Raw genomic sequence first — 12,155 nt, 5'->3', positions numbered from 1 at the left:
GCCGCCCGCCCTGCAGCGCCTCGTGCCTCACCTTATTTCCTTCCCCTCCTCCGCGCCGAGGAAACGCCAGCTGCGCGCGCGCCCTAGGCTTGCGTGCTCGCTCCCGCGCGGCGCAGGCGAGAGCGGGCCGCGCGCTCGCCGCCTCCGCCCAGTCCCCGCCCCGGCCGTCGCGGCCTCGCCGCGTGCCGCGCATCCGCGGCCGCCCCTCCCTCGGTCCCCGACCCGGCCATAGCAGCGCTCTAGCGTCTGGCTTCTGGCGGAGGTCTTGGAGGTTGGGCCTTTGAGCAGCTTGTCTGAGTTTTGAGTCGGACCAGTAATCATTTTTCCCTGGGGGCGCGTTGCTGGTTGCCGCAGGCTTGCCGGTTCGTGGTGCCGTTTGAACCGCTCCAGAGTGCGGTGAGCTGGAGCGGGCCGGTACTGCCCCGCTTTTGTGTTTTCTGACATTCCCGCCCCTCACCTCTGTTGCAGCCTCGAACAAAATCGAGGCTAAGGGACTGGGCCCAAGGACGGCGAGCGGTGGTCGCCTCTCGAAGCCGGGTCCTGCAGTGCTGCTCATGGATTAACCAGGCTGCCTGAATGGTTTAAGGGTTCACAGGGTACGTTTGATTCAGATGCTTCTGGAACGTCGAAATTACCTTCTTTGGAGAGAACCATCCCCTCTTTGGGCTTCAGGGGCCCAGATTGAGGCGCAATGATGAGAGGATGTGGTGGTCCACTCTGATGTCAATCTTGAGGGCTAGGTATGTCCCAACATCTCTTGTTACTACTAATTATTATAATAGCTGCCGTTTGTCGAGTATTTTCTGCATGCCAGGCATTGTACGAAGGAGGTTACATACATGGTCCCGTTTCATCTTCAAAAACAACCTTATGGGGTAGACACTAATTATTATCGTCCCCATTTTCCAGGTGAAAACCTTTAGACTCTGCCTTGTGAACAACTTGGGATCACACTGCTAGACCGTGTTGGGGAAGGGGATTCAAACAGTAGTTTAGCTTAACCATCATGCTAATACATCTATTTAGAAGTCTTTCTTTCATAAATTTGCCCAACCTCTTATAGAATTCATTTACACTTTATGCATGTGTGGCCTCTTTACTCATTTTTTAGTATCTGAGTCATACAAGTTCATACTAAAAAAAAAAAAAAGTCAGCATATTTGCATGAGCAAAAATAATGTGAAAAACAGCTCCCACCATGATAATTAACATTTTGCTATACATTCTTCTAGATATTTTTCTATGCTTCATGTCAATAAATTTAGAGGAGTTTTACATTTGATGTATTCTGAAAATCTGTTCATTTATCAAATATTTGATGAGAAGAGTGTTCTAGGTGCTGGGAATTCAGCTGTGAATAAAACAAAGTTTCTGTCTCATAATAAGGGAGCAGATTGACATTAAGCAATACACATAATATATTACTAAATAATAGCTAATGCCCAGTAATGTGGCAAGTTTTAAAAAAAATTAGGAGAAAGGGGATGCTTTATTAGATGGGGTAGACAAGGATGTCCTCTTAATTGTAAGCAGAAATCTAATCATTAAATGAGAGAGGCAGCTGTGTGGATTTCTAGAGAGAAACTGTTCCAGGAGAAAAGAAATGGCAATTAAAATAGCCCGACTGCTTGGCATGTTGGAGAAGAAGCAAGGAGAGCAGTGAGGCTGTAGCACAGCAAATTAAAGCAATAAGTTGGGTAACAGGCAGAAGCCAGATTGTGTATCTGGTAAGCCATGTGGGACTTTAGATTTTATTAGAATGTGATAGAATACCATGGAAGGGTTGAGAGCAAAGGAATAATCAGATTTGTTTTAAAAGGATCACTCTGGCAGTTGTGTGGAGAATAGATAGTAGAAACATAAAAATTGCCCTTTAAATCATTAATCGTCCAGCAGTTGTTCAACAGGTAGTTTATGAACATTGATGTTTCAGCTACACCTGTACAATACCTTCACCTCCACAAACAGAAAATGGGGTCAAACCTTTAGGACTTATTTTCATGTCTTTCTCATCTAAACTGAAAGTTTTTGAGTCTGGCTAGGGCGTATATCCAGATCTGGACGTCACGATTGTCAACAAACTGAACATGAGTCATCAGTGTTGTACTGTTGTGGAAAAACAGTCCCACATAATACTGGGATCTATTCATTAAAAACACAGCATTCAAGCACCTGGAAATTTCCCTTCCTCTTCAATTGATGTTAGGCCCTCATTAGAATTCTAAGCCCCAATTTAGTCATTCATTGTGCTTAAGAAAGATGTGGAGAAATGAAAATGCACAGTGAGGGTAAGGGTAACAGTGATTAGGCAGTGCTTTTCTGGGTTTTTGCCTTCAGCAATGTGGTGGCATCAGGCAAATCTGGAGGAGAAATTAAAGGTCTGTCTCAGATACCTGTTTTGCAATCTGAGTGGAAATGACATAAATGAATTTAGAGCTCAGAGGAGAGGAGAGGTCAGGGCTAAAATGTTATAACCATATTAGAATTGTTTCTTTGGATGTGTGTCTTCTTTGTAACCTCAGTGCCCAGAAGTGCATCCTGGACAGATATTTGCAAAATGAGCAGGTAAAGGCAAAGGTATGGATGAAGTCACTCAGGCAAGGAAAAGAGAAGATGTCCAGGCTCTATAATGTGGCTGCCATTGATTGTGTCCAAATATCCCCACAGGCTCCCCTTCAGCTGCTTAGCTGCTGTGGTTAGAACCAGAAGTGCAGTTTCTGAGCCTTCCTCCCAGTGGAAATGACTATCTGCCATTTCTAGTTACTTACTATGTCCTGAGTACTGAAAGACTTTATAAACTTTACCTCGTCTAATATTTATTTTTCCTGTATCTGAAGTGGTTCTTTGTAGTTTGGTATACAAATATTTTTACATTTAAAAAATTTTTTTAAATTAATTTGTTTTTAAAATTTATTTATTTATTTTTGGCTGCGTTGGGTCTTCGTTGCTGAGCGCGGGCTTTCTCTAGTTGCGGCGAGCGGAGGCTACTCTTCCTTTTGGTGTGCGAGCTTCTCATTGCAGTGGCTTATCTTGTTGCAGAGCACGGGCTCTAGGCATGTGGGCTTCAGTAGTTGTGGCACATGGGCTCAGTAGTTGTGGCTCGCGGGCTCTAGAGTGCAGGCTCAGTAGTTGTGGCGCACGGGCTTAGTTGCTCCGCGACATGTGGGATCTTCCCGGACCGGGGAATCGAACCCATGTCCCCTGCATTGGCAGGCGGATTCTTAACCACTGCGCCACCAGGGAAGCCCCTTGGTATACAAATAGATAAAAACAAAAAGTCTAAAAGTCTAGCCATGCCTTCTAGGTTTCAACTTCCTCCCCTTTAAACTCTAAGGTAACCCCAGTCAATGTAAATTAGCCAGAGATTTATGTCTGGGAGCAGAGCCCTTTGCTTTGCCAATTACAGGGTCTCTTAAAGGCAAGGAGTTTCCTGTGATGCACTCAGTAGAGAGGGCTTCATGCCACAAAAGGCCTGAGCCTCAAGGATTGCAGCTCTTAGGGCTCAGCCCCTTGAGTTCACACACTAAGGCACTTTCACAGAAGCCCAGGGTCCACCATGGCCCAGCTCAGGACTGGTTCCAGCCTCCTCAGCCTCTGTTGCTGTCTCTTGCATTCAGAAACATTGCCATCCTCTTGTCCCCATTCACTCCCCCCCCCTCCATATCTTTCTCCTTTTGTGGCCACCCTAGTCAAAGGAGATAGGAAATCAATTCTTTTCTTTCCAGAAGTTTCCTAGATTGCTCTTTTAACTTGATCAACCTCAACCATGACCAGTCTGCAGAGGAAGGGTTGAAGTACTCTTGCTAAGCTACTTAAAGAAATGTAAGGTCTACATATAGCTATTTCTCCACACAGTGGCTTGACTGGAGTGCTTCTGCATAAGTAAGAGGGCCCTAAACATCTCAAAGATGAACAAGAGGGGGAAAAATTCTGCTAAAGGACCTTACTGCATCCCATTTTACAGATAAGGAAAAACGAGGCTCCGAGAGGTAAAACCACTTGCCCTAAGTCATTCAGTTACTAGGTAGTACAGCCAGAATTAAAATCAGGTCTGTCCAAATGTAACTAATAAACTCCCTCTGGCTATTCAAAGTGAAAAGTTAGCAAGTATTAGGATTTTCATAATGCCATGGCCATTATGCCAAATTTTCATGAATCCAGCCCTTTGCTACCCATCTCCTCTGCCTCTTCCTCACCTTACTGACTTTTCTCTTTTTGGCCGCACCGCGCGGCTTGTGGGATCTTAGTTCCCCGACCGGGGATCGAACCCGGGCCCCGGCAGTGAGAGTGCTGAGTCCTAACCACTGGACTGCCAGAGAATTCCCTCACTGACTTCTTTTTGATCTCCACAAAGCGCAGGATGTCTTTCTGTTGAAACAGCAGGCTTGGGGTAGAATCTAAGAGTGAGGTGAACCAGGAATGTGTTGTTGCTGAGTGACTCCTGTTTATCAGGAAAATTTTAAATGCCGCATGCCTTTCAGCCGGATGAACGAGGCCTCCACCTTTTGACCTTCAAAACAGGCTCCTAAAGTATTTTGCATCATTTGATGACAGGCAGTCTATACTCTTTTGCAACCAACAAGTGCCTAGTAAGTGTTTGAAATATGAATTGTAAGAAACCTGGCCCAGTTTAATATAATTGAAAAAGTATGTACTTTGAAGCCTTTCCCGAATTTGAATCCTAACTACCTTCAAGAATTTAGCAAACTATTATCTTTCTGTGTCTCTTTTCTCCTCATACGTAAAATGAAAACAATAATACCTAATTTATAAGAGCTTTATAAGGATATGATGATGTATGTGTAGTACCTAGTTCATGGTGGGAGTCAAATAAATTATAATGTAGTTTTAATTTTAATTCTAGAAGTGCTTCACAGTATGACCTTGGGGCTTGCTTAGAAGTGTTCTAGGCTAGGTTGGCCAGTGCTCAGCATTGGAATATTTTCATTATTTTAACCAAGAACTACCTACTGGAAACCTGTAGGCTTCCAAAACACCAAATTAAACAGAATTTTCTTTTGCTACCTGCTTCTTTAGCACCTTCCTCACTATAAAAAACTAAAGAGAGTGTACATTATCTCACAGGTCATAGGGCAAATGCATAGTTGCAATCAAGGATGAATAATCCAGGCTTACGTCAAATAAATGCAGGACACGCTCAGGAGCGCTGTCTCATTTAATTGATGTAAATAGTGAACAGACTTATGCATTATGAGCAATTAACTGTAAGACTGTTCTACAGAGTGCTATTGTAATCAAATAAAACTTACAAGGTTAATCTGATGCATATTTAATGATATATGTAATTGTTATTGTGCTGCATGATAATCAGGCCTTAAATGTTAAGCTGTTTACATAAATGGCTGTTAACTGGTTATTTTTACACAGCCAAACACATTTTTTAGTGTTTACTCACTTTACTAATTTTCTGGAATCTATAATCATGCCAAGGACAGCAGTTTTCTCTGAAGCCCTTTACTATTTAATCATGCGCTCACACACACATGAGCACACTCTTCAAAATGACACAGCAGTGTTGTCTCCCAACTTGGCACTAAAAACAGCTACTGTGCAAGGCTCTACTGTGCAAGGCTACTGTGCAAGACAGATTCAGGGGCTGTGGTAGTTCAGACCCGTGAGATGCTCCCTGGCCTACCTGTTTCCCAGAGTTACTTTAGCAGGAGACAAAACTTTTATTATTGTACATGGTAGATGTGCTTTATGTGTTAGCTCTTATTATTATCTACAGTTAGAGATAAAAGGCTTAAAATTAATCCACCAGGAAGAACAAGTATGTTGGAGTGAAAGGATTTCATGGAAAGTATAGATATGGGAATCAGATGATTTCCTTTAGATGGGAAGGAGGGAGCTAAAAGGGTAAACAATGATACCACAGCAGAAAGGAGAGGAGGCCAGACAGAAATCTCTAATGCGATGCTGCTCTGGCACATGGGCTGTCTATTCTGCCAAAGTTCATCTTCCCTGTGCTTAGACAAATAAATATGTTAGGCAAAGGTACTTTATGGCTTACTCTGGAGAGCTGGAAAATAGGCCCAGGAGTTTAGATATTGCTACAGGTTGCACTTCTTTTCAACACCATGGAGTCATTATAAATGCTTAGGAAAGCAATATCTGAATAAATCACTCTGAAATTGAACCTGTGCATTACTTCGCTGGTTTAATTTCAGAATAAGACAATAACAGATACTAGCAGTTTTTTGAGAGCTGCTCATTTCTCTTCCTGCCATAAAGAATTGAATAGGGTTGGAACAGGCTGAAAACCCAGCTACCTTATTTTGTCACGTATGTGTTGACAAAGCAGAGTCCTTCAAGGTGGGAGTCCTTGAAGTCCTTCTAAGGAATATGTTCAGTTTCCTGGGACTTTGAAACATAAGTCCAATAGCTTTTTAGCCATAGAAGTCAAAATAAAAACAGAATCTTGGAGCCAAAAGGCACTCCCAGAGCTTCAGAGCCTGGCAGGTGTTTATGTGTAAATCAGCTTTGAGGAATACGTTTTATGTGAGAAATATACTTCTGATTGTAAATGTGTCAAAGACAGAGGATTAGTATTCAGGAATGTCACCAGGAATACAGGACTTCTACAACTCAATAAAAAAGGCTAACAACACAATAGAAAAAAAGGGAGCGGTTATAAGCAAGCAAGAGAAAACCTGAAGGCAAATAAATATATAGAAAGATGCTCAACCTCACCATTAAGCAGGAAAATGCACATAGGAACAACAATGACGTACTGCTTCATAGCCATCAGACTGGCAAAAATTTTAAAGTCTGAGATTTCCAAGTTAGGGAGGAGGTGGAACTACAGGGACTCTCTTTACTGCTGGTGAGAATGTATTTGCGACAACCAGTTTGGAGGACTCTATGCAGTCTAGCAAAGTTGATGGTGTATGTACCCTCCAACCCATGAATGCTACTCCTTGGCATATGTCCTAGACATAGACATGTCCAAAAAAGTTCATTGTAGAAGAAATAAATTAAACTGCTGGTATTATCGCATGTATGGTTTATAAGTCTTCAAAATAGTGTCTCTCACGTTGGATGTTTGATTCCTCAAGAGAGCAATCAAGACTTTACCCTATAACCTGTGCTGTTTATTCTTCTTTTCCAGTACATTAGGGAGCAGAAGTGACCTGAATAAATCCTTGTCGAATCTTGTGGGCATCATCTTATTCTGTGGAGACCATGACAGTGTACCCCTAAACATGTTCTTTGCCACCCTATTTCAAGTATTAGAAAATAGACTTTAAAATAGGACAAAATTTGGCTGCTATGAATTATTTTTTTTCCTTTGGGGCAGTATTACAGGCTTCACATTTGTTTATATTTAATTATTTATATGCACTGCTTTTTTCAGAGGATGACTTCAGCAACTTTAGCCACTGGGTGGCGCAAATTCATAAGAGTCTGGTGAAAGTTTTTGTACTACAGACCGAGGTGCACCAAGTAAAGGAGGGTCAGCCTGTGAAAAGCCTTCTGGAGATTGAAATTTATGTCCTATAGACATGGATTCAAGGAGTGCAGATTAAGAGAAATTTTTTGTATTGGATCACTGGCAAGTCGGGTCAGTGAAAAAGGGAAAGAAAAAGAAGGAAAGGAAAAAAGTGTTGGAAAAAGAAAAGCATTGGAATAAGGAGCAGGAAGAGAAAGATGAAGCGACAAAGAAACATGAGAGAAAAGAATATACGTCTAGAGAGATGAATTCAAGTGTTACCAACAGTTGCAGGTTGGGCCCTCATTGGTTTGCATGCCCCCGGTAACCAATAGCAACTTTGATGTAAAAGTAAAGGTTACCTCATTTTCTTCTAGAAAGTCAGTTATGCTACCCTCAGCTATCCATTTAGTGGTGTGACATCATCAGTAATTTCTTTGAATGTCTACTATGAGCATGGTGCTCTGTTGAATACAAAGTAATGTAGAGAAATAAAAGTTAACACAGACGGGACAGGCTTCAAGCAGAAGAACTAGGAAGTATACATAAAAGGAGCAACTTGAGGCAGCATGAGGGCCAGGTGTCAACTCTGGGAAAGGAATCCTTTCTGAGAATGCAGGGGAAGAGTGGAGGCAGGAGGGGAGGATCAGGGTGTAAGGGGAGGAAGGCCCATAAGACCATCAGCCTGAACAGGGCAAAACAAAGGAGGGCTCCTGACTGCTAGTCCGAAGTACACATAGCAACTCTTCCTTGGAAGACGGCTAGTTTGGGACATAATGTAGAAAAAGTGCTCTAGGTCAGAATCTACTGGACTGTGCTTAAAGAGTCTCCAAAATAAGAGGGAGGGAGGGAGGGGTGGGGAGAAAAACGTGTAGGGCTAGAACCACCTTAGGTCCCTCTCTGGTTAGTAACCCCTTGCACTAGCCTGGGTGTGCAGAGAAAGAGGGATGCTAGCAGCCTGCTCAGGCCTGTCAGAGACCCAGAGAGGCCTAGGTCACTTTGATTTTTTTTTTTTTAATTCTATTTATTTATTTTTGGCCGTGTTGGGTCTTCGTTGCTGCGTGCGGGCTTTCTCTAGTTGTGGCGAGCGGGGGCTACTCTTCATTGCGGTGCGCGGGCTTCTCACTGCGGTGCTTCTCTTGTTGCGGAGCATGGGCTCTAGGCACGCGGGCTCAGTAGTTGTGGCATGTGGGCTCAGTAGTTGTGGCTCGCGGGCTTAGTTGCTCCACGGCATGTGGGATCTTCCTAGACCAGGGCTCGAACCCGTGTCCCCTGCATTGGCAGGTGGATTCCTAACCACTGCGCCACCAGGGAAGCCCGGTCACTTTGATTGTTGAAATCACAGGTAGATCTTAAAAAATGAAGAAATGGCAAAACAGAAGTATAAAATTGTGTAATTTAAGTGCTTCCTTTGAATAAAGTCATGCATTTAACACATGCACAAATACAACTATTTACTGAATGTCATTTTGCAATACCATCAGAAGTTTAAATTGCAGGTGTCTGTGAATGTGCTTTCTCTGCCTTAAGCAACTACCTCCTTTAATCTTTGGGCCTATCAAAAAGTATTGGGGTGACTCAGACTCTTAAAAAAGGTAGAATGACTTTCAGTCCTCTCCAGCCTAAGACTTGAAAAAAACACAACTTCATACTTGTGCTAACTGGAAATATGGTCGTAATATATTAGCCAAAAGAGGGAGACAGGTTTAAAATGGTATGAAGAGTATGGTGGTGTTTGTGTAACATATGTATCTTTTTAATGTATATGTGTATATATTTATAATCTGTAAAGAGATACATCAAAGTGTTAATAGTGGTTATCTCTGGGAAGAAGGATTAGCTATAATTTTTTTCTTTTATTCTTTTTACTTTCCAGTATTTTCTAAACATTTTGATAATGAGGATGTACTTTAATAATCAGAAAAACAAGGTGTGGTAACTTAATGAGAAAGAATTTACAGTTAAAAACCTTGCTGACTAGTCACTTCCCAAAGGAATAATTGGCTCCCCATAGAAATGGCGTTTTATCAAGTTGAGTCTATAGCTCAGTCTATAGTGGTGACAGGGAATATTGTGCCCTGCTGTGAAGTGATCTGCAGAGAACAGACTTGAGGACACAGGGCAGGGCAAGCTGGGACAAAGTGAGAGAGTAGCATTGTCATATATACACTACCAAATGTAAAGTGGATGACTAGTGGGAAGCAGCCGCATAGCACAGGGAGATCAGCTCGGTGCTTTGTGACCACCTAGAGGGGTGGGATAGGGAGGGTGGGAGGGAGACACAAGAGGGAGGAGGTATGGGGATATATGTATACATGTAGCTGATTCACTTTGTTGTACAGCAGAAACTAACAACATTGTAAAGCATTTATACTCCAATAAAGATGAATGAATAAATAAATAAAGAGGATGCCTGTAGGGAAAAAAACAATAAAGGTCACTTCCCAAGGTCCACGTGGGAGTTCTCCCTTCCCTTCCGCGCTCTCTCTTATCTTTTAGTTTTCAAAGATCTCCACTGGTAAGAGAATACGGTATTCAAAATTGTTAACTGATTAGGGAGTCAGAAAATCCTCAAAGGCACCTCGCTTTGGCTGGGGAAACAAGTCCCCAAAGCAAAATAAACAATTTCCATTCCATCGGTGAATCTCTATAAAGAAAAGTCACTGTACATGGTTACCCAAATTATATTCTTGCAGTAGAGCTAGTGAGTGTAGACTCTGCCACAGGTTTTATCTCCTGTTTCTGGATTAAAGGAAAGGACATTCTCTGGTGGATAAAGCCTGAGAAGGTGGGGATGAATGTAGGTACCAGTCCTAGACCAAGAGCTTTAAGTATGGAATGTTTTTAATCATCCTCCCTAGTGGTCTTGAGAAGGAGCGGGGTTTTTTCCCCCTATTTCATGGTTAGACTGAGCCACAGATGGCAGGATAAACTGGAGGCGATGCTGTGAATCAGTGGAGGGTGATACTTATTTATTCAAATGCCAGCCTCAGTGGTCTTTCCTCTCCGCCTAGCATATTTTCAAAGCGTGCTCTGTGGAACTTTAGGACACCTAGAGGATCTCTAGGGCTTCCTTGAAAACTATCATCATCCATGCTTGGTTCCATCTCTTCTAGGGTCAGCTTGAATATCAAATCAGGGCTTAAGGCTAGATGTTGTACCTTTTTTGGACAGTACTTAAAGTGAAAGAAAAGAGGATATGATTTGTATATGTTGTTGTTGTTACCAGAGAATTAAGAAAACAATTACTTAGGAACAGGCACATTTCACCAAAATGAAATGGAATGGTTTCAGACGCATGAAAAGAATCAGGACAACACCCTTTGTATCCCTCATGCCAGTCCCTTTTTCACTGAAGCTCTGTTTTAAGGTCAGCTGTTTCATGCCACCATCATAATAAAAACATTTCCAAAATGCAGTTTTTAGAACACAGGTTTGAGTAGTAATTTTGAATTTGTAAGATTAGTTGGGGACTTCCCTGGTGGCGCAGTGGTTAAGAATCCGCCTGCCAATGCAGGAAACATGGGTTCAAGCCCTGGTCTGGGAAGATCCCACATGCCGCGGAGCAACTAAGCCCGTGTGCCACAGCTACCGAGCCTGCGCTCTAGAGCCCACGAGCCACAACTAGTGATCTCGTGTGCCTAGAGCCCATGCTTTGCAACAAGAGAAGCCACCACGGTGAGAAGCCTGTGCACCGCAATGAAGACCCAATGCAGCTGAAAATAAAATATAAATAAATAAATAATTAAAAAAAAAGATTAGTTGTTGCAAAAATTCGTTGTTAGGTAATACTCAATTAGCTTAACATTGAAACTATTGATATATTGACAGTTTTTTTCTTAACATGTTTAGAAAATTTCTCAAATAAGACAATTTATAATGGTAAAACAAGTAGAATATTCTTTAATACACAAAATAGATTGTAGATGTCTCGTTTCGTTGTCAAAAGTCATATGCATTGTAATCCATAGTTTTGAGTTTTATGAAAAATTACAATGTATAAATGAAAATCTAATTTCATAATAAATTCTATAAACTGAGCCTTTCTTAAACTATCTCTTAGCTGAGGTAAGGGAAAGGAAGAAACCACAGCTAAGAAGTACAATAAAATATTGCATTGAGTATTAAAATAAAAACCAGCTGTTTCACTTTCTCACCAAACTCTTATTTAAGTAAGTCAGACTTGACTTATAGCCGTGCCTCTGTGAGAAAGAGCACATAATCATGTTGCTCTGCAATCCTTGTTCAGAATGTCTGCAGCTCACCGTGATGGTAAGGTATAATGTCAGACCAACTTTAGGAATTCTCGATTATCCGCAGACCTTGTCTGGATCCTGTTTGGTTTTGTTTGTTTGTTTTTGTCTTTTGGCTGCGTTGCACAGCTTGCAGGATCTCAGTTCCCCGACCAGGGATTGAACCCAGGCCACAGCAGTGAAAGTGCCGAGTCCTAACTACTAGACCACCAGGGAATTCCCAGTCTGGATCCTATTTGTATGCAGTCCCTAAGCACTTTGGGGATGAGTCACGACGAGGACTTTTGGAACGCTTAGGGTCACGTTCCCTTCCCCAGTGTGTGGAGAGCTGTATGTAGTGACAGAGGCTAAGTCATAAAGCCCTATGAATGCCAGCCTGGGAAAACAGGAGCCCCATCCTCAGCCGGCTGAGAGCCAGTGCGTGTGAGGTCAGCAGAGAGGACAATAGAGGA

At 42.4% G+C, this 12,155-nt stretch overlaps 2 protein-coding genes across 5 annotated transcripts in view; one reads left to right on the top strand and one right to left on the bottom strand.

Annotated features, from left to right (window-relative positions):
- Nucleotides 1-152, bottom strand: part of TADA2A (transcriptional adaptor 2A) — a 45,223-nt gene extending 45,071 nt beyond the window's left edge. For all 3 annotated transcript variants that reach the window (XM_082373979.1, XM_082373983.1, XM_082373980.1), the window contains exon 1: nt 32-152. The gene's annotated coding sequence lies outside the window, so the exon portion shown is untranslated. The remainder of the gene's footprint in view (nt 1-31) is intronic.
- Nucleotides 153-228: 76 nt separating this feature from the next.
- Nucleotides 229-12,155, top strand: part of ACACA (acetyl-CoA carboxylase alpha) — a 203,418-nt gene continuing 191,491 nt past the window's right edge. Inside the window, exon 1 of one of the 2 annotated variants that reach the window (XM_082373891.1) lies at nt 229-740. In XM_082373891.1, the coding sequence (XP_082230017.1) occupies nt 703-740 (38 nt within the window). In that variant the 5' untranslated portion in view covers nt 229-702. The remainder of the gene's footprint in view (nt 741-12,155) is intronic. The other variant, XM_082373890.1, reaches the window with a different exon arrangement.

Source organism: Balaenoptera borealis, assembly GCF_965194805.1.
Source record: "Balaenoptera borealis genome assembly, chromosome: 20".
Classification (NCBI taxonomy): domain Eukaryota; kingdom Metazoa; phylum Chordata; class Mammalia; order Artiodactyla; family Balaenopteridae; genus Balaenoptera; species Balaenoptera borealis.
The sequence above is the reverse complement of the archived record's forward strand: the minus strand, read 5'-3'. Positions and strand labels throughout refer to the sequence as shown.